At 43.4% G+C, this 24,461-nt stretch overlaps 1 protein-coding gene across 3 annotated transcripts in view; it reads left to right on the top strand.

Annotated features, from left to right (window-relative positions):
* rassf3 (Ras association domain family member 3) overlaps positions 1–24,461 on the top strand; it is a 55,144-nt gene that overhangs the window by 14,563 nt on the left and 16,120 nt on the right. Inside the window, exon 1 of one of the 3 annotated variants that reach the window (XM_076722432.1) lies at positions 12,680–13,209. The exons of the other annotated variants lie outside the window; for them this stretch is intronic. Coding sequence (XP_076578547.1) covers positions 13,087–13,209 — 123 coding nt within the window. The 5' untranslated portion in view covers positions 12,680–13,086. Of the gene's footprint in view, positions 1–12,679; positions 13,210–24,461 lie in introns of those variants that run through there. 3 annotated transcript variants of the gene reach the window in all.

The following is a 24,461-nucleotide window of genomic DNA, read 5'->3' as shown; positions in this document are numbered from 1 at the left end:
GTAACGCTCTCAATAAAAGTCAAAGTTGAGGCTGGTTCAGAAACTTTACTGTTTCTCCAACAGACACTTCTCAGTTTTCAGAGACAATCACTGATATGTTTTCATCCATTTTTATGTTCTTGACTGCATATTAATCTAAAAATCAATCTACAAACTAGCAACTCTAAAGCTCAGATACGTGCCGAAATATCAGAGCCAGGCTAGCTGTTTCCCCCTGTTTGTGCTAACTAAGCTAACTGCTAGCTGACTAGGATATTCCCCAACATGTTGAACTATTTCCTGTAATGACAGAAGACTGAAGTTCAACCATGTAAGGTCTGACTAACACTCATATTTTGCTTTCAGATACCGTTTTATTCATTGTCTTTCATTTGAAATCCAATTCAAATGCAAGAAAAGTTCTCAAAATGATATTGTTCAGGGCACTAAACTCCCAACATCCTCCATGTTGCTGCTCACTGACCATTAAATACAGCGTTTTTAAATAATGCCGACTTTCCCTCAGCCATCCCCGCTATCAAACATCTGCTTTCATGCTGTCCTTCCTGCCAACAAACATCATCACCATCTGCTTATCATACCTCTCTTCCTCTGCATGCATCTATCTAAATCTCCCCTTTCCTCCAGCCCTCTAATCAGCCGCTCATTGTGTTAAGGAAGACACAAACAGGGTGGAGGCTTACCTGCCAAACGGAGAAGGAAATGGAGGAAGAGTTTGGGAGAAAATCACACTTGTTGAGATAAAACATGTTTACATAAAAGGCAAATGTCAGTTTTGCAGAAAGAAAAAGGCAGACGGGGAGACGCACGCACACAGGACGGACATGTCTTTGGTTTATGTCAACACACGACGTAATTTTAGCAACGTTAGCATTTCGTCCACTGATAATAGAAGCATTTAACCTCCATACTGAGGGAATAAAAGCTAAAAGTCAACAAAATCTGCATCCTTTCCTCGAACACCTTTGTTTTAATTAATTATTAAACTCCATTTTACCCTCAGTTTCATAACAAACGCCACATTTTACTTCCTGTAATGAAGTCCTGAGTAGCATTTTGAGCTACTCTTATTATCTCCAACGTTTTCAGCTGTTTTCAGTGAAAAATCTCTCAAAGCCAACTTTAAAGGACAAAGTTAGCTGCTAGATGCTAAACATAGCGGAGCATTTAGCAGCTAAGGAGACAAATATTTCCCTCAGAAGATGGTGGAGACCAAAAACAGAGCTAAAAGGAGACTGAATATTGTGTTTGCTTTGGTTATATGACCACAGACAAAACTCCAAATGAATGCTAATGTTGCTAAAAACGTGGTGTCTTGGATTTAAATAAGTCGCTCAATATAAGTATCACACAACTTAAATTATGTTTTGGAGTCAGCTGACACCAAAGTATGTGAAATACTTAATGTTGTTTAACAGTGTGCAAAAACTTTGAAACCACCAAGACAGAAAATAGCATTCAAGAGAAAACACAAAACCGTTTCCTCCTGAACTGCACATGCATTGGCCACGAAAATTAAAAACAAATGTGGCAAAGAAAACAATTGTGAAAATCCTAAAAACAAATGTCAAACAATGAGGAGCAGAGTTTATAAGTTGCTGCATGAACAACAAGGATAAACAGAAGAAAACCACAAAGATTTATGGCCCCAGAACTGCAGACGCAGACTGGAAACAGAAAAGTCTGAAGGCTGCTCAATGCTGTATTTTTAGGATTTCACATAAACCTGCAGCTTGCAATGAATATTCAGGCTATTGTCTGATGTACTATCAAATTCTTTGATAATGTTATCCATTTCCTACATTGTACAAACAGACTCAGAGAGACAAAGAGACTCAGAGACGGAGCAGGCAGTAACAGAGAGATGAATTATAGCAGCCAGGATAACACTGTAATCTTTGTGGATTGTGAAGGATTAACTCCTCGGTCAGATGCAGGTCTGACAGACAAAGCTCCCCCGTCATCAGCTGCCTGTTGCAGAAACAGGACACCAGCCGACGGATTAGAGGCCCAACAACAGACGAGTCCCGTTGATTTCCTTCATTTTTGGCTCCTAACGTGTCCCAACATGGCCAACGGTGCAGCTAACAGGTTTTATACAGTGTTTATACAGAGTTACAGTGAACGCCAGCTGAGCCCCACGTTGCCTCTGAGGAGTCTCTGTGGGACTCCGACTGACTTGTGTTACATTCATGGATTTTTTTTGTCGATTTACTGTTTATTAGACCACTTTAAAAATGGTAAATACTTAGAAAATGTAGGTAGTGGCCATCCAAATGCACAAATAAACAAACCTATAGTACAGCTTTCCTGCCATTGCATGTTTCAGTATATCCAAACACACTTAAAGATGTTGTAACTGACATGTTTTTCTGCTTCTGAGCATCTGCAGGAGGATAAAGTTTGACAGCAGTAGATTCTAGTTGTGAACAAAACAACCCTTTGTTCTAAAAATTATGCTTAACGTCTACTAATTTGCTTCACTGTCACCATTGAGTCTCCGCTGACTCCAATATTAAGCTGAAAACACAGTCCTTCATGACCACAACCAAGTGATTTATCAAGCTTTAGCCTCTGCGAGCTAAAGGCTAGCAGTGTTCAAACTGCTATTTTAGTTGATGTTTGTGAGTTCATGTGACAACAGAAACATAAATACAGGTGAGTGACAGCCACAGGTGGTGGTTTCAGGAAGCAGCTTTAATGGGTTAAGGCTCTTTTGTCAGTGTGTGTTTGTGGCTTGAGATGAAACTTCTGTGAAGCCCCTCAGCAGTGCTCCTATGCAAAAATACTGCAAAATATCTGCATCTGTTTTACTCTGTGACTCAGATAAATACTACACCTCAAAACACACAACTGTGTAACCATTTATAGGCCGACATGTAGGACGCCCTAAAGCGTGCTGCATCACAGTCCCTCCTCTGAAAGGGAACCCTAGACGGCACTTTATCATGTTTTCTCCACTGCAGGGCACTCCAGAAGGCACTTTATCATGTTTTATCTACCATACGGGCATCCAAGGGTGCACTTTTGCTGTTTCTTGTCTCTTTTCTGCATGGAGGGATCAGCGCTCTTCATCACAAAGTAAAACCCAGCTGAATTTTGTGCGGGAGTCAAACACAGTGTATCAGATGATGGATTGAACTCTGTAAATGCACATTTTAAGTAATTTTTCTGTTTCGTTTGTGGGTGGTTCAAAGGAAACACAGATCTGTATCAGGGTGGGACGCAACAACGGACTCCTCTCTTTGTGTGTGTGTGTGTGCGCGTGTGTGTGTATCACGCCATTCAGTGTATGTTTGTTTGGTCTTATCTGGGATCCTGTCCTTATCCAGGCTGACAATCTCAGCCTCAGATGCCGACCAGCCCGGTTAAAACCTCACTGTAAATGACACACATTCACCATTCATGCAGCCTAAATAGAGCAGCAGCACACTGATTTTACTGTCAGCAAAATGAAACACACAGATACGCCATCGGCTGAACGCTCTGACAGGCCTCAGACTGGCACTGCAGACAGAGAGAAGAAAGGCCCGAGGAGACACTCAAAGAAAACAGAAGCCTTACTGTTGTTTTGATAAAACAGCCCAAAATTCTCAAGTTAAACCAAGAGCTCGAATGTCTCGAGGTTTTTCAGATTTTTCATTTATTTATATGAAAAGTTTGACCGAAGACTGTTTAAAACAGAGTTCAGCTGAAGTCTGTATAGGAAGGAGAGACTGCAAGAGGGAGGAAGAGAGATTGTTTTGGCAGCGTAAGAAAAGCTTATCTCGCCAATAAATCTCTTTGAATTGAATTGAACTGTGTGCGTGTGTGTGTGTGTGTGTGTGTGTGTGTGTGTGTGTGTGTGTGTGTGAATGTGTGTGTTTGGCCGGTGATTCTACGTTATATCTCTCACAATTCTGTTTTTGTGCTGCTCTGGCAGAGCAGGTCCTTTAAAGTGTTTGAGTCCAGGCCAGCTGCTTCTTCTTATCCTGTTAGATTTTAAGTAATTCAATTTAGGATTCAGCTAAAAAAGATCTGTGTATGTTTTTATGAAAAGGCAATTTCCACCAAATGATCCCAGGCTCATAAAACTCCGATCAGACTGAAAATACTTGCTATAAGGTGCTCTTTGAGCTGGATAGAAACCTTCATGTCAGCCACGAGTTTGCTGTGATGAGTTGAATTTAATCCCCATCACCTCCCTGCTGGGGATGGATTTAGTCATCTGGGGGCCGTGGGGTCAGAGGGGGCCCCTGAATCATAACCTTCAGTGCTTTACATCCATCCTGTCTACACATTCGCTCCAGACAGAGTCTGCCATGTGCATGCAGGGGCTTGATATGAGGCCAGATTCAATCTCTTTATTGTTTGTCTAAACTATCTTATCACGGTGGGCGGGATCAGCAGAGTCATACAGTTTACAAGCAGACACTGGTGTAGTTTGCTATTTATAGCCAGCTAACAATTATTAACTTAACAGCTTTTAATGCTAAGTGACTCACAGTTTACTCAAGTACTGTACAATTTTGAGGTACTTGTACTTGAGTATTTCCATTTTCTGCGACTTCACTGAAAGTCTCTTCAGTGAACAGGCTCCATTCAAACAGATGCCGTGTGTCCGGTGTGTTTTTGTACGTGACGAGCTCTGAGCTCTGCGACAGTGGCGCCAACAGTAAAACCACTTGGAAACACTAGGGGGAAAAGTTGTCTGTTTTCACTTTACGTATATTGTGATGCTAATGCTTTTGTGCTTTGCATGTCAGGGTTATTGTGTTATGTTAGCTTGAAATGTGTGTTTTCTGGTAACATCTGTCTTTGCATTGAAGGAAAAATGGGTCATTAAACTTAGCATGACAAATGTAGCCTGAACTTTAGCACGGAGGCTAAAGTCCAGCACCTTCATCATCATCGATGGCGGTGTAATTCTGCTCCCCCAGCTGCAGTGTAACCCTGAGGGGCTGCAGCGTTTGAACTGAAGCCTGCGTCCCTCCTCTCGCTGTCTGTCTGTGATTATGTGATACACCGAGGCTGCATGTGACCCTCAGACAGCATTCCTCTGCCCTTTGATCACGAGACACTCAGTGTTTTGTCTGTCAGGTTGAAATGCCGGGCCTCCAGCCGGAACACAGATTGCTGGAACACGCTTTCACACACACACAAAATAACGTATATCAGTGTCTGACATCCAAACATATACTGCAAGTACCAGCATACGCTCTCCGCAGACATTATATGTGTGAAAATACACCTCACACAACTGCTCTCATGCAATTTGTGGATCGGTTTCACACTCCCTGAGGCAGCGAGGGGCCGGATATTTAATACCCATATTAGCAAAGAGAGTCCATACACTCCCACTCGTCCTCACAGGTGTTACAGGGCGACTCAGACCCCACAGAGCTGTTTCCTGTTTGTTTCCTTCAGCAGTGAATCTGCTTCTGCTTAGCATTTCAAGGTATGTGTGTGATGGCTGCACCTTCAGGCTTGTCTTTATTCTCTCCTGCGTACTATTACTCTGAGTATTCCCAGACCACAGTCAGATGATAAATCTTCCCAGCATTGCTTAAAAGCCCTGTTGGCTCTAGCTGCTCCTTCTCAGCCAGGCACTTCCTGAATTTGGTAGAAGCAGTGAGAGAGAGCCGTCTGATTGGCTGTTCAACCTCATGAATTGCTGGTTTCACCCATTTAGTGCGGCTACATTTATCCTGTTGATATTATTCAGAGGATTTTCTCATCTTATGCATACTTTTTATTGCATTTTTATTCATATTTCTATCTTGCTTGTACTTCATAATGACAAATTCTATATTTATCTGCTGTATGTTGCTGTAATTCAGATGTTTGGGAAAATACCACATCCAGAAAGGCTAATTGACTGGCTGTGAAACCTGCTTCCCCCAAAAGAAACACACTCCCTGTTGGTTCTCACGTTTAAAGCAGTTTTAAAACACACCCACCCACCACTATCTCCTCTTAACTGCCTTTAAATTAGAGGACGGACACACACCCACCTGCAGAATAAAGAGACACACACCCCACTTCCAAACACAGACCTGTTCACGTGCACACACAGCACACATGTCAACAAAGTCTCTTGTTTCTAACCCTCACACACTTACCTGCATAAGGTAACAGCATCTTTCCTGAGTGAGGTCATGGGAGCCTGAGGGGAAATTCCCTCTCTCCACCTCTCTCTCTTCATTTGTCTCTTGGTTTTTCTAAATATGACACATTCCTCAAAGTCTGACCTTTCACCTTTGCTAAGCCTTCAACGGCCTGTGCCGTAACCTCTCACGTAGCGTGACTTCTCACCCTCCACACTTTATCTACCCGTCCCTCCCACGTCCACAGCAGCTTGGTCCAAGCCTCTGAAGTCAAACATGGCCACAGTGTGACCTCTCTTGAGATGAGAGGTCAGCTAGCAGCTTTTGTTACCACCTAAAATGCTGGCTAGCTAGTTCGTGCTAGCTAGCAAATTAAGCTACAGTAATGTTAGCTTCATGAGTTGGATGTCTTTAAGCTTAATGGCTACATACATGATAAAATGCCAATAGACTGACGCTAACATGTCCCAGACAAAAGTCACTATGCATGAGCTTATTGTTTGTTTTTTCACTTTAACGTTGGTCTTTCAGGATGACGGCTAATCAATGTGTTTGTTTGAATGCTACTCAGATAACTAGTTTGGCTGGGGTTGTGTAACTTCTCCAAATCCAGTAAAGACTGGGACAGAGCTGCTAACGTTAGCTTGCGCATGTACTGGCATTTAGGACTAGCTTCCACACATTGAGAAATACTACACCATGGCCTGGGAAAGAATGCTTAGCTTGGTTAGCTAGTACTAAGCGCACTAGCTGGTTATGCTAACATTTACATCTTACATTATATCTCGTAGACGACCAGTTTGCCGTAATCCATTTCTGGCACTTTTGCTGTTATACTTTTGTTTTTTTGAAAGGCTAAATGAAGGCTTGATGAAGAGTATCCAGAGAAAACATGCTTATTAACGTAACTTATATCTGTTAACTTACAAATTCATAGTTAAATTAGGCTAAAAGGAAAAATAACATGATGTTTTAAAGTTAGAAAGACGTGGATACAAGTTGGATGGTGAGAGTAAGATTTAAGTCATCTTTACATCTGAATTCGATGCTTTGATGCTGCTTGAGGCCATTACTGTCCCATCACCCAGGATACATAGATGTGAGGTTGCACAGAGGTCTGGCCTGGCTCGCTTTGAAACTGGATTAAAGTTTAACCAGACCTTCATCTGCAGAAACACACCGGTCCTTCTCACAGGACGTTCTAGCCAGGGAGTAAAAATAGACATCACAGGAGATTAAAACTCTTCCATCAAGCTCAAATTAATTAAATACTTTTAGATGGTGGACCAAATGTAAAGGCCATGTCTCTTAAAAATAGGAATTGAATACAGTGCAACCAGCAGACACAGCATGCAGCACAAACTGCCAGTAATCAGACAATTTATCAGAATAAATCAGACAAAAGCCCAGATTCTTGGGATCCATGTAAAGGACTAGAAGTACTTTATTCTTTATCCTGAATTAATCTTCATTGTGTCTTACTGACACTGATACTGACAAATTATGACACAGTTCCCACAGGAACAGCTCAGACAATTGGAGTTGCCTGTTTTATTTTGGACGTGTAATCAACTAAATTGCAACTTTTCAAATAGTTAAGTGAAATTATTTCCCGTACAAGCCAAAAAAAAAAAAAAAAAAAAAAAAGCATCACATTGAATGTTTTTGAAGAAGAACCTAAAATCTGTGTGAGAATATTTAAAATAAATCAGCAGTGACAACTTGCTCTGGACCTTCTGTAGGAAACACGAGGACCTGCCTCTGCTTCGGAAAGTATGTAAAGTATAACTACGACTGCAGAGCTGCAGATCATCCATCCATCTCACCAAACCGCCGCACCACATTCCTCTGCCACAACCTCTCCGTCTCACTACGTCTATCTTACTCATTATTATAGAGCTGTAACTCATAACTTATCGTATAATTCATTCATGCCTTTTGACCTCTTGTACTCGCTTTGTTTATATTTTTATTACAGTTGCTGTTCACTGAGAACAAAGTGTCTCCAAAATGTCAACCTCACAGTACATTTGACATGACTTGAAGAGCCCACATAGACCAGAGTGTAAAGAGGTTTTTGTTGCTGCACTAATTTTAGATTTTTGAGTTATTTTTCACTTCTAGCCAAAAACATCATTAGAGAAAAGTTGTGCAATGTGTTTTAATTTTAATGAACTACAACTAAAGGATTCTATATGGTCCGTGTTTTGATGCCTTGGGAAGGTTTTAGTCTTTTAATGGTCTTGTTGTCCACATTGTGTCCTCATGAACAGCCGCAGAGTTACAGTACGGTGTCGGCATGTTAGTCAGGAGCTGCCTGAACTGGAATGTCAGTAATGTTTAACCCGACTGGCTCTGGGCCAAAGTGACTGGACAGCAGATTAACACCAGTGACCATACACACACACACACACACACACACACACACACACACACACACACACACACACACACACAGCTCTTTGCGTGTGTGTGTGTGTTTAGACACTGGGGTCGTCTGTATATTGAGACTGTGAGTGTGAAATACCAGGTGTGTGAGAAACCTTGTCAGGGCTGATTTCACACACTTCTCCCTGGTCACCTCTGTGAGTCCTGTTGGACAGAGGTGGAGGAAATATTCAGATCCTGTGCTTAAGTAAAAATACTAATACTACACTGTAAAGGTACTCCATTTTGAGTAAAACTATGTTGCATATTGATATTAACATGCTTAGATTATTGTTACTCATGCATTTGAAATAAAAGCAGGATTTTATTCTTGCAGCTGGTTGCAGTTGAGCTGATCTTTTTGTAATTGACTGCAGCTAATGATTATTTTCATCATATGCATTAATCTGCTGATTGTTTTCTCCAGTAATTGATTGATCGTCTGGTTTGTAAAAATCCCAATGTTCATTGATGTTTGACAGCTTCATTGCAGCATTTGGTATCAGCTTTCAGGCACCATTTCACTATCAAATTGTGGCTAATTTTTTTTTTATTTTATTAAAATGACAAGTATAAATATGCAGTAAAGTGTATGCGTTCATACACACCTAAAAAAAGCTGTGTGTACTTCTGTCTTGGTCCTCCTTCTGTGTCACACTGGACAGTTCAGGGACAATATGGTGGCATGCCTGCTTATCTGTGAACTGTGTGTGTTTTGGATGAATATCTATGGTATTTTAAGGAACAAGATGGTGGTTTGGCTGCCCCAGATGTGCCATATTTATTTTTGGTCCCTTTTCTAACCCCGCTGGTTTTAAATTAGAGCCTGTTTGTCTAAAAATCTCTGAGCTTGTCCACTAGTTGTTCCCAGTCCTGCTGCATGTGTGCGTGTGTGGGTTCGGGTTGATTTAGTGCAGATGTAGCACAGATTTCACCCTGCAGCTGAACCTGCTGCGATGATGCTTTTTAGCCTTTATTGCAGCTGGGTGGGCTAATATACCAACATATAATGTTAAAAATCTTTAACCCTGCATGCATTTGGAAACAAGGTCCTGGAAGTAGCAGAATGCAGCCTGTTACATGTTACTTACACTTTTAATTGTCTCTGTGCTCAGTAATAGCTTACAGTTGTTGGCCCATGAAGGGGCAGTATGAGAGACCACCCGCTGAAAACATGAGTTAAACTCTGATCCATTTTACGAGCACATAAACTCAGCAGTTAGCCAGGTCGCTGCTCTACTGAACATTCTGTGTTTTAGGGTTTCAACATGTTTTTTATTTCTAATGTTGGCTGTATGACGACAACATACAGACGCTATAGGTGCATTTCTGGAGGCACTTGCAGACAGTCATATAAAACTGAGTTGGAAACACACTGAAAAACCGGCTCCTGTTCAGCACTTACGAAATAGCTCCAGTGTGTTTATACTGCAAGTGAAAGCTAGTTTTATTAATATTAATGTAAAAACATAAGTTAAAAAAAACAAACAAAGAAAATTACACCTAACTAAAAAGCTCATTTTTAATCAGGCAGTGATGAGGTCACTAGACTGGTTTAGCATACTGAGACTGGTTTTATGAGAGTCTACAGCTTTGCTAGCAGCGCTGACAGGTTAAACTTGAGCTAAATGCTAATTTCAACATACTAGCACATTAATATTTAGCAGACACAGTCATCACCATGCTCACCATCTTAGATTATTGTGCTAGTGTGCTAACATTGCTAATTAACACTAAACACAAAGTACAACTGAGACTGAGATTAGTAGGGTTTAAGTTTTGCAGGAACCAAAGTGTTGGACAAATGAAAACTTTGACCAGACGACAGTGATGAACAATCAGGGGATGACCAAAGTGATCACACGTCTTCCTGAGGGGAATGTAAATGTGTGCACCAAATTTCATGGTAACACATTAAATAACTGTTGAAACGAAGCAGTCAGATTGAAATATATACTATTTTTGCACAAAATATTCAGTATCACCAACCAAAAATATTGGAGTCATACTTCAAAACCCACACTGGTTGAACACAATAATACATTTTATTACTCTTGGTCTTGCCAGAAAAGGCCGGTCTTCTCTTTTAAAGTTAACTGCATCTCTGCACCAAAGCCATGCCTTATGGTTAAACCAAACCAAACCAAACCACATGAAGACTTCTCATTTGGGTTTGGCTGATTGAATCCTGAGCCTCACTTTGTCCAGAGCAAACATTTGCACCACCCCAAGTAAACATCTCAGATAAAGAGATTTTGGTATTTACAGGACTGAAGTTACTAATACAGATAATATCACAGCAGTGTTGTTTTAACTCTGTCGGCCGTTGGTTTCTGTCTCGATTCTTGAGTTTTATGGAGCATTGCTGGCAGAGGAAAACATGGCTGGTGGTTAAATGGACAGAATTTCTGTCTCCTGTCAGTACAAGCTTCACCTTGCCTGAGGCCTCTTCTCAGGTTCATCTAGTGGACATGTGCAGCAACTGGAGACGAAACTGACCATTAACAAACACCTTGGGGGCTCAAGCTAATTTTCACAGACTAACCACATTCAAAAAGTAAAGAAAAAAGATAATCACCCTCTTTCTAGCTGGGGTGCTTCAGCTCAGTGCTCGTTAAAACATTCACTGCAGGTAAAGACTGAAATAAGTCACATGGTACAGCTATTAGCACATTGGCTCTTAATCAGTTAAAATTCAAAAAACATGCATGCAATCAAATGTTACCTCCCACCGGCACGGAGACACACATCGACCACCAGCTTTAAGACCTTCTGGAAATGTTAAAATGTGTGAAAAAGCAGCTGCACATTGGTCCTGTTCCACCCAGTGAGAAGGGTGCGTTCACTGGCCTCAGCAATTAAACACACACACGAACTGCGTCAGTCCAGCAGTAGCTATTAAATGCCTTTGGTGTCTGTATTTTTAGTTTACTTGATGCGAGCAGACGCAGGAAAAGCATGTTGAAGAGGAAAAAACTTAGAAAGCTAGCGTTGCTTTGTTGCCTGTTGATCGAGGTAAGACTCTACCTTTCAGTGTGTGAGTTTGATCCGAACAGTGCTGCTCTGTGACTGACCTCTGACCTTGTATTTTAGGAATGTGGGTAACTTTATTCTTGTCGCTGGTGTGTTTTTCAAGCTTAGGTTTGAACTGAGGTTTGAGGGTGACTCCACGGCTCCACCGGTGGGGAGAAAGAAACCTCTCATTTTGCCTCTGGGCACCTCAGATGTCAGCAGGAAGTGCAAACGGTTAAAACTGCGAGTTTGGATGTGCTCTCAGTGCTTTAGCACTAATGGAGGCATGCAGAGATAAGGCGCTCTTTTGCAGACTGTTAAAGCATAAATCTGCTGTTGTTATTTCATTCAAAGTTTAAGTCATGTTTTTATGAGAAGTGGTTTTTAAGAATATCATTTGACCAAACCTTCCCTACTTAATGTCCACTCACATGCCAGTGAACCTTCGAGCCTTCAGTCATACCAGCCTTTACTAGCTCAGCCGTCATGACGATGGATTCATTGACATGCCGGCGGTCATGGATTGATCGCAGTCCATTTTCATGCTAACTGAGCAAACTCCATCTGCTGACAAAGACTTATTTCCATGTTAAAGAAAATGTTTCTGGTCTGTTTTCATTTTAATTTTCTGTGTTTCTCTGCTGTTTATGAGACAAAACAAAAGAAGGAACACATAATGAAGGAACCACTCATATTTACAGGCTGGAAAGTGGCCAAGTCTGTATTTTATTACTGAGGAGGTCTCAGTAGGCCACGAAAACAATACAATATGCATGAACAGAAGTCCTTTACTTTGCTGAAAATTTTCTCCTGAGAGGGAAAATGGAACTAAAAATGTTTTAGCCATTTTAGGCAAAATTAAAACGATTATCAAGAGCAAAATGAACATATATTAATAGATATTCAGGACAGTTTCAGGTTTAATTAGTTTTTCTGCGCTGATCTCCATTATTCCACAGTTTTAGATCCTGTGCAGCACAGACCATATTCTGCTTCACTCAAACTGACCACCAACGCGCTGATTGGCTGCAGGGTTGTATCGGGCGGGGCGTTATTAATTGTCATCCAGGCGATTGGTTGGCTTCAGTTCCCTGCTCGTAGTGGGCGGGGCCTTACTGTAGCCTGGCTGTCACACAGAGAAGTTGGACCATACATTCAACAGTGTAACGGAACAGGCGTCGTGAAAGTGGAGTTTTACGTGGGGTTTTCCTCGTTTTCTCTTTCGGTTTTGGCCAGTTGTTAAAACTTGACGGACGTCGTTCTTCGCAACACCTGACAGTTACGTTTTCTTACAAAAAATGTGAATGTTTAAATGAGTTTTGGGCCATGCCGGCGGAGTAAAGCGAGCGTTTGACGGGAGAAGAGGAAGGTGGGACTGGGACGCGGCTGAGAGGATTTCAAAGAGGAAATCATCCCATACTGAGCAAACATCGACCAACGCGAGCACAAGCAGACGTGTGTCTCGGTACTTAGCTCGTGTGGAGTTCATTTTAAGCCAACAGCTGTTCAGTTTTGGGGGTTTTGATGCGGCCGAATTTGAGTCGAGAGGTTTTCCCCGCAAATGACGTGGAATAGCACGATGAGCAGTGGCTACAGTAGTTTGGAGGAAGACTCCGAAGAGTACTTTTTCACGGCCAGGACCTCTTTCTTCAAAAAACCGTCGGGAAAAGTCACAGAAAGCAAGGTAAACATGAAGTACTGTCAGCTTCTTTCAAGATAAACTCCCTGCAAGCTGTTTGTGTTCTGTAGACAAGTCATTTATGGGTGGACCAACCCTTCAAGCCCGGTCGTCTTGTTCAGAAGGGGCGTCTCGCAGAACTCCATTCACAAATCTGTCAAATTAATGTTCTGTGGGTTTCTAGCAAAATAACGCGTGAAATTAAAGAAACCGAAGTTCATTTTCAATTATTTAGTAGTCATACTTGAATTCGGCATGCATCCAGTTTGAATATACGCATCCATTTAAGTTCAGTGATCACTTTAAGAGTTGGTTCACCTGTCGCGCCCTGCGACGTTAGCGCAACCGAATCCACAATGGAAGGAGTCCTGCCAGGTGAAAGTTGTTGATGGTTTTCTGTGCCGAATTGAGCTCAGGACTTTTAACATTTGTAAAGTTGCTCTTTTTCATGTTTTACCTTCAACTTTAACTTGTCTGTGAACTTCAAACCCTTAAATAGACAGTATTGTTTGGTAAATGGTGGCGCAAGTTTCAGGAATATTTGTATGACAGTCTGTGCCTTCAGCCCGTTTGACAGGTTCATCCTACATTGCATTTAACAGTAAATGTAAATGTTTTCCCCTCTTTCAGTTGTATCAGTTATGGAGATCTTAAAGAGAAATGATCCATTTAAATTTTAAAGGGTTTTTAACTAATTTGCATGTGAATGGACTCCAAATGCTGTCTTGTAATCATCAGCGGTTTTGCCCGAAGAGACTCACATGAGCCCATCACAGCCTCAACCTTGTGACCCAATTTGGCCCAAACTCAGATTTTAAACAAACTAAAAACAAATATGCATTCCAGCCTTGATTTGTGTTTGTTTGTGAGATCTTTCCTTGCCTGCTGATTGACAGAATTAGGTCTAGACTGAGCGCTGGATTGAGTTAAAACCAAAGACATTCAGCTTTATCATGTCTGGAATTTAAAAAAATTAGGTCACTCCTCAGGTCCTGGACTAAATACGGGCCTGCTCCAGTCTTCAAGTGGCCCTCGCTCACGCTGATCCCAGACAGGCCTGTAAACACAGCTGGTTTGTTCCACACTTTCAAAACCCGGCACACAGTCACAGAATTGAGCTATTCTTCTCTGCCCACTTAATGTGTGTGTGTGTGTGTGTGTGTGTGTGTGTGTGTGTGTGTGTGACATGGGTTGCTTGCAGATTCTGCAGCAATGCACGACCCTTCACTTTTCCATAGCAGACCCCCATCCCTCACGGCGGTGTGTGTTGGTGTGATGCACAATGTGGCTCACACAGCGCTGCAGCAGAGGTTGTGACCTGTGGTGTCCCGAGCTGTGGACCTGAAATGGGACCCTGGCTGCTGTGTGCTGGTTTCCCACATGCCAGCTGTAATTACAGCTAGGAAAGGGACGTGTCCCTTGGGAAAAATGTGTGGGACTGCTGTATGAAATTACTGGTTCTGTACTGGAAAAATTGAAGGTTATTGTTGATTTGTATTTATGTTTACCACTGAGTTGTACTTTATGGAGGCAGTAATAGATTACTGGAAAAACTGGAGTTGTCTAAGGTGAGGACATTCACCTCAGATACTTTGTTTTGTCTGACCAATAGAAAACCACTATATTGGAAAGGCTGAAAATTGTGAATCTTTTGCATTTTTACTTGATGAATGACTTAATTGGTTATGAAAATGAGGCCCTGCATCCTGTTCTGTTTATCCCTTTGAATGCTTTCTCCTGCACAGGACAGCCACTTAAAGTGCAAATTAGTGGAAAAAATGGTGCATTCGTGTTTGTAGAAATTAGAAAATACCAAAACTAGTTTGTGGAAGCAGTGCTGTGCGGTGGTCCAGCCATCTGGACTGACCACCGTTAATAAACTGTGGGATACACGAGCAGGCGAACACTCTGGCAGCATTTAAAAAACACATTAACACCATTTTTGAGTGCAGAAGGGGATGATTGAACGGGAGTTATGTTGGACTCTCACCACAGAGACAGGAGACATTTCTCATTAAGGTACCAGGCTGCAGTCGGCTGTATCTGAGAAAGTGGAGTTTAATGAGCCGGAGGGTCAACAGAGAGACGGAGGACACACAGAGGGAGACACAAAGACGGACGGACTCATGGGACATAAACTGATTCTGGATGGTCAAACAGGGAAATGGGATGTAACAGCCTGGACAGAGGAGGATTTATCTCACACACACACACACACACACACACACACACACACACACACACACATTCTTGCCCCACTCGCCCACTCATCCACCTTTTCAGTGTGTGAATGGTGTGTCTGTTGGGAAATGTCATGCTGACCAGTGGGTCTGTGCGTCTCATGAAACATCGCTCGATGGTAATCCCACCCAACCCCCCGGCCACACACACACACACACACACACACACACACACACTGGACAGCTAAAGCAGCTCATCTTCAATTCAGCTCATCCTCGCAGGCTGTAGACTTCCTGTGGTACATTCATCATCTTTCTGGCGTCCACTGGCAGAGAGACACTTCCATCCACGCTGAGTGAGTCTCAACACAGCACTTACTTTAAAGAGGCTTTAAAAAACAGCTAAACACTCCTCCATTCATGCACCAGTGTCGTGTCATGTTCAAGGTGTCCAGCATGCACTGTGTTGTTTTAGGGCTAATGCACTGAGAGACAAACACACACTTTCTCAGAAAAGGGTTTCACTTCAAAGCATTTTGATTTGTTTTTGCCATGAAAACACTCGTGTAACGACCCCTCGTGGGATCACGGGGCGATGCTGCGGCGTGTTTCGGCTGCGTACAGCTGTGGTCTCCTGTACACCTTAACATGGTGCAGAACGTTTAACGTAGTTAGCCCTGACAGTGCTCGTGTTGTGTCCCTGTAATGGACGGACGTCAGCAGGTCAGCAGTTGGTCCTTCACTCTGCAGTGTCAGCTGACCATGAATAAGTTAATATATAGTAGTGTAGAGTATCAGGAGAGGTCTGTGGACCTGGTTCACACAGGGAGACGTTAAGTAACGCGGCTTTCAGCTCTACTGTTGGATTCCCAAAGTGAAGTTTGGACATGCTCTGTGTCCACGTCACTGTCTCTGCATGTGTCAGTGTACCTGCACCGTATTCACAATATGGACCCGGTGCTCAAAAGTGTGCAGGGAGGAAGTTTATCTATCAGTAACGTCCTGCAGCTTCAGGTTGTTGTACTGTGTCCAATACTTGTGTAAACAAGTTGACAACAGTAAACATTGTGGACAAATGGAGAGAATGTGTGTTTTCTTTATTTTACCTCAAAAGGAAACCCAAAGCAGCTCCTCATATGTGGAGGATTACAGTTCTGGCAGCTTAAATCTGTGTTTTCCACGTCCCTCCTGCAGCATTTAGTATCATTTCTGCTCAAACCCTGCAGAAAACGTTCAGATTGAGAGCATCTGAGCTCTGCGATAAGCTGTGTCACGAAGGTTTAACCCGTCACTCTCCAGTGCATCAGTCATACCACTCCTAAAAGCCTGATTCCCAGCCTGTAAATCATCTGTAATCATGCAGCATTACACGACAGCATTAACGCTGGCCCGTCCCAGCCTGTGTCACACCGTCATCAGTGTGTCAGCATGTCAAAGGAAGTGCTGCTTCCTCATAAGTTACAGCGTGTTGACACAAACTGTCCCGTGTAGGGACGTCCCTCTCAGTTAATCTGACATCCAGTAACCAGCGTCTGACTGGTAGTTGTCATGCTAGCTTGTCTGTTTTGGCTGCGTGTGTGTAGCCCAGTCTAAAACCAGCACTCCCAGTGAGGTGTAAGAGACACGACCTGATGGTGTGCAGCAGTAACAGCAGGTTGTTTGTTGCCCCCCCTGCTCGCTGACCTCTCATGCCCACAGCTGATAGGCTGACGGTGCAGTGTTTTTACCTGGCCACGCCCTGCAGCCCTCTCCAGGTGTGTTTTCCATTATGTTCATTTCCGTTTGTTGTCAGACATGTTGACAGTCATCTCATGTGTTTGACTTGTTCTTGATACGTTTTTTTTTCATGGGAACTTCTCTGGAAAGCCAGACCACATTAAAGTGAGCTCATTCTCTACTGCTGAGCTAAAATTACAGCTTCCTTATCTGCTTTGGGAAAAGTACCTTATGGTTTTTATCTGCGAGGGCAGCTGATAGACAGACTGACTGGCTGTCGTGGGCAGATACAGATCTTATCTCTGTCTCCGCTCACACTCAGTAAACCTCTGTATGGCACCACTGACTGGCTTATTGTGTGCGCCAGCAGCAGCAGCAAATATAAGCAGACTTTGTACAGTATTTACCTGCAAACTGAGCCAGTTTTTCTCACCATTTCTGCTTTTTTTTGTATGTTTTGTTGCTTATTCAGACACACCTGTTGCAGGTGTTTATGTCCATGTTACTCAAACCCTTTGGCAGGTTTTACCAGAATTAAGAATATTTGTTTATTGAAGCTGCTGATTCCGAAATATGATGTTTCATGCCAGAAATTCTAAGTATGTAGTGAGACCTTGTTTGGGATCTGGATGGAAGAGCCACTGAAATCACATTTAAAGCCCCTAAAAACATGGTTTCAAATCATTTCTCTGTTAAATATTCAGGATTAATACATGACATCACTGAGCAGAACACAGACAAAACAAAACATACAGAAAATCTTTGAAAGAACCAAAATGAGTTCAGACTTTGGCAGAAAATGGTGTGTTCATGTAGGACCCGGTCACTCCTCACATGAAGCTCATGGAGAAACAGGTTACAGGGCCTTTAAAACTGAGAACATTTGTGGTAAAATGAGTTCATCTCAAAGGAATTAGTGGATTTCCTCCTGGGGGTGAAGTGAATCCATGCAGATCTTGAGTTAGCCGCTAGCTTACCGGTCAGAGTGGTGCACAAATCAGCCTCCTGATTGGATTAGAGCTCCTTTATTGTCTCCATTAGGAGAAGTTTGTCTTGGGATTTCGAGACACGGTCGAAGCAGCAGCACATGTACAGTCACAGTGCGGTGAACACGCAGCATCACACAGAAAACACACTCCAGCACATAATAATTACTCCAAATTTAATGTAACAGGCGACACATGTGTGATTGAAGCTGAAATCAGAGCGCTGACGATGTTTTTAAGGCGAGCTTTGTCACATCTGATGTTTTCTTTCCTGCCCTCATGGACATGTGAGTCCAGACCCGTCCTTTCTCACATTCTGCCTCTCTAGATTTCCTTCCTCTCTGTCCAAACTCGCCCCCCCGCCTCCATCTGTCCTCCCTTTATCCTGGTTCCTCCTCCATTGTATGTCACTTCCTGCCTGTTCTCAGCTCTCTATCCTGTTCTCTCAGCACCACCAAGGCCACCCAGGTCTTGTTGTTTGGAAACTGAACTCTCAGTGTCACACTTTCTTTGTCCAACATCTTTTTATAGGCTCCTGTGAATCACACTTGGCTTTGATTGTAACATGTAAAAGTGGATAAAACAATGTTTTGGCAACTTCTGGAATGAGAGTGTTTTCAATCAACATGTGAAATCGCTTTTTTGGCAGTTTGTGAAGCTCCTGGCCCACTGCAACATTTCTGCTTCAGCTTTTACAAAATAAAAACACAAATGTGATGCAGATCATTTCCATTGTTGATCACCTTTATTGCTGTACTTTGACCAGCGTTTCCCACCTGGAAGTCCTCCAGCAGAGGTGCTAAACCACTCAGACCCTGGCTTGTCTTGTTTAATGATCAGTTTGTTTGGTAGATAACGACCTGAATATTAGCCACACTTCTTCATTATACACCTTTGATGCAGTTGTTGGCTTCCATATTACCAGTTGGAGTGAAATTTCAACCATTCATTTATTGTCTTATGTTGTCCATCATGACAGTTTGCTTGTTTGCTTATCCTGCAGCTGGCAGCCATCACACCAATTTGTGTCCCATTTGCATGTTTATATTTGTCCTAAACACAACTGTGGGGATATGCTGCATAAACGTAGGAATGTAGAAGTGCTGGAATCAGAGAATTTGGACACTGGGTACCAGTCTTGTCTTGGCAGCAGCCTTCGAGTTTGAGTCTGAGTCGAGCCGTCATTGGCCGTCTTTGAACCTTACCAAAGACTATTAGGCCACGTCCACTGATGCAGATTAAACTCATGACCCACTAAGCATTGTACCTGTCTTAGAAGCTGTTAATTAAGTCTCAGATCGATCCTTTATTTTCATTAAATAATACTTAGCGTCGGGGGTTAGATCATGCAGCCGTCTCACCGAGTCCATCTGTCCATTGAAAACAATAAGAGGATTTCACCGGAGTCCGTCTTTAGTCTGTGATTGTAGCTTCCTCAGTTGCCACAGCAAGAGGCCACAGGTTGGTCGTCTGGCAGATCAGGCATCATGTGAGTGACTGTGTGTGTGTGTGTGTGTGTGTGCGTGTGTGTGTGTGAATTACAGTTGTGTTTAAAGTTCTTTCAGTCAGCCTTTACCGTGTTTAGACTCACAACACTGCCATGCCAACCATAAACACGGCGTTGGTGTTGGAGATTTTGTGTGTTGATGTGGTGATCATGAGGGCTTGTGACATGAAACCCGATCAGCTGCTGAAAGCTGGTAAAAATGTGTTTGGTGTTTTACTAAAGAGGAACATGAACTTTTTGGTGTTATTTTAGAAAATAACTGCAGTGGAAACATGTCCCTCAGCAGCAGGGTGTTAGCCTGAGACCAACCAGTGGGCGAATGTCGCCTCAACCCGCCGAGATGAAGGTCAGCAGTCTGACTTTGTTTTCGTTTTCGGGTCCCGTCACGGTCTAAATGCTGCCCAGTGACTGTGGAGATCTCCTCACTCTTCATCATTTGTCCTTTTCACTTGAACATTTTAACACCGATTGTAGTGAAATTCATGCCTCCCTTTGGATGAACTGCAGTAACTTGTGAGCGCGTTAGCCTCGTAGCGCGTTAGCCTCGTAGCGCTGCTAGCGTGATGTAGGCTCTGCAGCCTTGATCCCCCTCCAGGACGGACGGAGACATGTGGACAGTGCATGCACACATGCTTCTGTGCACATCACAGACTCAGCACAGAGCCATGTGGACTTGGACAGATGGTGCAGACGTGGAAACCATGAAGTGCCTTCAGCGCTGCTTCCACAAGGCCGAATTTAGCTCATGTGTCTGTGTTGTTATTTGTTGTTGATGAAGACTTCCTCCAGTGTGATGCTGGATGATATTACACAACAACAGATGATGTCAGAGAGCTTCTTCTCAAACCACAAGGCTTTAATTTTAAGTTTCAGGGTCCCTTGGTGGTGCTGCTTCATTTCACTGGAATGACTTTACAGTAGACATCAGACTGAATCCATCGACAGCTTCAGCTGAAACACGATGAGCTCAGAAGTGAAGAATTTGTGCCGAATGTCAAACAGAAATATTAACTTTACTTCATGACTTTGACATGTGGTATCAGTCAGTCTTGAGGTACGAGCCAGCACAGTTGTGTGTGTGTGTGTGTGTGTGTGTGTGTGTGTGTGTGTGTGTGCGTTGCAGTCTGGTGTTTTGAAGTAACGTCTCTGATGACCGTCTGCAGGTTACATAAAGCTTTTTATGAGACCCCGCTGCCTTTCCCCTCTCCTGCGCTCTGCTTTTCCAAAGGAAACATACGTGGAATTGTTCTTAGCTGTGCAGCCTTCGCTATCTCCTCAAACAGAGCCGGAGGGCTTTATGCCTGGAAACACACACACACACACACACACACACACACACACCTACCACAGCACTGTGTTGTATAATAAGACAAATCTGCCCTTGTGAGAAACCACCTGCGTCATGGAGAATATGAGGTGTTTGTCAGTGTGTGTGTATGTGAGAAAGATGTAGTTTATCGGCCTGTAATGGCTTCATAGTTGTCTGACATTTCACAGACCAAACCGTCCAGTCAGACAGATTAATCGACACAAAAACAACCATTAGTTTCAACGCTGCTGTAATTGTCTGTATCTGTCTCGTCCCGCTCGTGTGCCCGGTCACAGCTTATGAAGCTTGTCGACGGTGATGAATCACGCGACCAGCTGCTTCCAGCAGACTCTCTACTGTACGGCTCGGGTCCAGAGCCTCTGAACAGGTGGTCAAGTGGCTTCCATCTCCTGCCCCCCTTCGTTTTACTGCTCTGTGGAGAAACTGACCCCCTGTGGCTTCATATTACAAGGTCAGACGGCTCCAGATGGGAGGTGTAACCTGCCTTGTGAAGAAGCTAAAGACTCTAACTCTAAACACCCCTTAAAGCTGTGCTTTATTTCAGGCATCAGTGGCCAAAAAGTCCATGATAACCTTTCAGCTTATTGTAATTCAAGGGGAAAACCAGACTTCTGCACCTCCTCTTCAGGTTTCAGGCTTCAGAAGATCTAATCCAGGCCATGTCAGAGAGGGGCTTTCCTATTGGCTGTTCTACAGATACAGATGTGCATGCACATCCCTTCAGATGGTGCACGCCTGGTCTCACACAGCCAGGTGTGCCCACATCTCCAGGCTGTGTGGCAGCGCTGGACTAAGCGAAAGTCTGGTTCAGCGGTGGAAAACCCTGCAGCTTGTGTAGCACAAAACGTGTGTGTGAAGTGTGTGTGAGCTCATTATGGTGCTCTATGGGAAGCAGGTCTTAAAGCTTCTAAAGCAGGAGCCGGTAGAAATGTGTATTTTCTGTTTTTCTGTCGCTTCTCTTTTCCTCTTCATCTTCCTCTCGGAGCTCTTCACAGCCTCCAGCGCTGAATTTGTTGCAGCTGCTAATTACAGCCTATCAGATGCATCACTGAAATCAAAGACTTTAATCTGAGTGCTGCTTCTCCAGATCTAAAACCTGCTCGCAAAGTGGAAAACCACACAGTTTTCTCTCTTTCTTTAGATGAAAGCATGCGGAAAGAATATCAATTCCACAGAAAACAGTCGGCTCTTGTTCGGTAAATAAAAGCTGGCTGTCATCCTCTTCACTTTAAATCGGCTTCGCTGCTGAAAATGTGTAATTATTTAAGTGTGCTTGTAGAGAAAAGAGCGAGCCCTTCAGCGCCGCCTCCTCCGTGTTTATACGAGCAGTAATGAAGCGTGTGCTGGTCGCTCTCTGTGAGCTATTCTGTCACATACCAGTTTCCAGTTAGAGGCTCATCTGGGAGCAGTTTGGACCGGCTGCGATCGCCAGGCCGCCATTATCGCCAAACCACAGCGCGCTTTGAGGCGGTTTCGCGCTCTCTTTGATGTGCAGAGGGGAAAGTGAGAGTCAAATGATGATGAATGAGACGGCAGGTTTACAGACAGTCTGCGTGGACGAGTTGAAGACCACCTGCTCGGGACGTTTGTGGGGGGTTTCACGTCGCAGAGGGACTGTTAGTGCTGTGGGTGGAGGAGCTGTTGTTTTGAAAAGCTGGAGGTGGAGGTGTGAGTGCGTCATGTGAACAACGTGTCGTCTGCAGGAGCAACATTTCCCCCTTAATTCAGCATGTTAATTAGATTTATGAGCTGACTGATGTCACAGATGTGTCGTATTCGCTTTCCTGACGCCTGATAAGTAAGAAACAACTGTTTTTCCACCAGAGATGACAGAAGGAACCGAGCAGATCTCATTTTTTCATGGTGGCACAAAAACACAGCCGTAGTTTTCTGTGTGGTGACCTGAATACCTTTGAGTTTTGGACTGTTGGTCATTCAAAACAAGCTGTTTTATTATGTCAGCCTTTGGACTCTTCTGCTTTGTTATGATGTTTTATTGACCAAATGATTTATTGAGAAAATGATTATAAACAACGGCCCGAAGGTCTCAGATATCGAGATCTGCCCCGAAAATTCAGCCTCAGTCGAGCCGGTGTTGATGCGTTAACCGTCTGGAGGTGTTTCTGATTTACATTTCACACACGAAGCTTTAAAGTCACAGCTAATTCATCGACATCGCTGCCATTCGCTGTGGAGTCAGCGCCGAGCGTCATGAGCTCAAAAATAACATGAAACGCTGTCTTTGGTCTGAGCTTGCCGTAAACGCATTCCACGCGTCCCGCTCATCACACATTACATGCTTCATAATGTCAGGCTCGCACATAATGACGCCACAGAGCCTCACACGCTCGCGTGCCAGATAAACCGTCGTCCTGTGTGTCATTAGCTTCATGTGACGCTTAAAGTGGAGCAACAGTCCAACACACTGTTCTTATCTTAAACACACACACACACACACACACACACACACAGTTTCAACGAAAGCCCCTCGAGGTCTGAATGTGCTGCCTGATCATTATGCTGATGTGTGGTGGTTTTGATCGGTGAGATTTGGCTCACGGTGGTTTAATATCACAGTCTGTGTTTTGGCTAGCTTCATGTGGGAATGTGTGTGTGTGTGTGTGTGTGTGTGTGTGTGTGGGTGGGTGGGTGGGGTGTTCAGGCTGTTTAAAGGGATTTTCCACTGCTGCTGAGGTGAAGCAGCTTGTCTGAGTACAGTGACACCGTCGTCATCATTGCTCTGACTCAGAGCAGCACATCTCACAGGTATTGTTCCCCTTGTTTCTATTATCAGGCCCCATAAGGACACACCTGCCTTTCACATCCTCATTGTGTCCTTTGTATCACAGCGACGACTGTCAGGACTGTGATACCACGTCGAGTAATTTAAGACTCATTTGGACTTTTTCACATGAGCTGTGAATACTGAGGTCTTCACGGGTGCAAAGATTCATGCCGGAACCCAGAAGGACCCAGAGATTAGCCAAACCGGACGTGTCTATTACGTGAAAGGTGCAGAGACACTCAATGTACTGTCATACATGAAAAGGAAAACACATTTGAGGAGCTGGAGCATCAAGTTTGGCATTTTTGCTTGAAAAATGACATAAATAAGTGAATATTTAATCTAATTTTCAGTTGGTAAATTCTAAACAGTGACTTTATTAAGACCATCAGTCAGGACAACAGCAGATGTTTGCAGGCTGCCAGAGAAAATAAAGAAATTCTGTCCAGCAGAATAAAACATAAATGGATGAAAAACGTTGCTGCATGGTTACACGTTCACCTCCTAATGCTCAACACAAACACAGGAATCAGCTGTCAGAAGGTCCAAGCTGCAAACACACTGAGACATTGAGAGCATGTGCAACCAGTAGAAGTGCTACAACTGGTTTTCAGGGCTAATGTTAGCATGTTAGCATCCTCTGGAGACCATGAGTGGGTCGGCCAAGTTTCTCAGAAGCTCAGCGGTGATTGTTAAACTTCACTTCTCCTTTAGAGTCACACCACACGTCTGTCTGACTCGTTGCATGCCGTCG

The sequence above is a fragment of the Chaetodon auriga genome, chromosome 22 (assembly GCF_051107435.1).
Source record: "Chaetodon auriga isolate fChaAug3 chromosome 22, fChaAug3.hap1, whole genome shotgun sequence".
Classification (NCBI taxonomy): domain Eukaryota; kingdom Metazoa; phylum Chordata; class Actinopteri; order Chaetodontiformes; family Chaetodontidae; genus Chaetodon; species Chaetodon auriga.
This window is presented reverse-complemented; position numbering and strand designations above follow the sequence as displayed.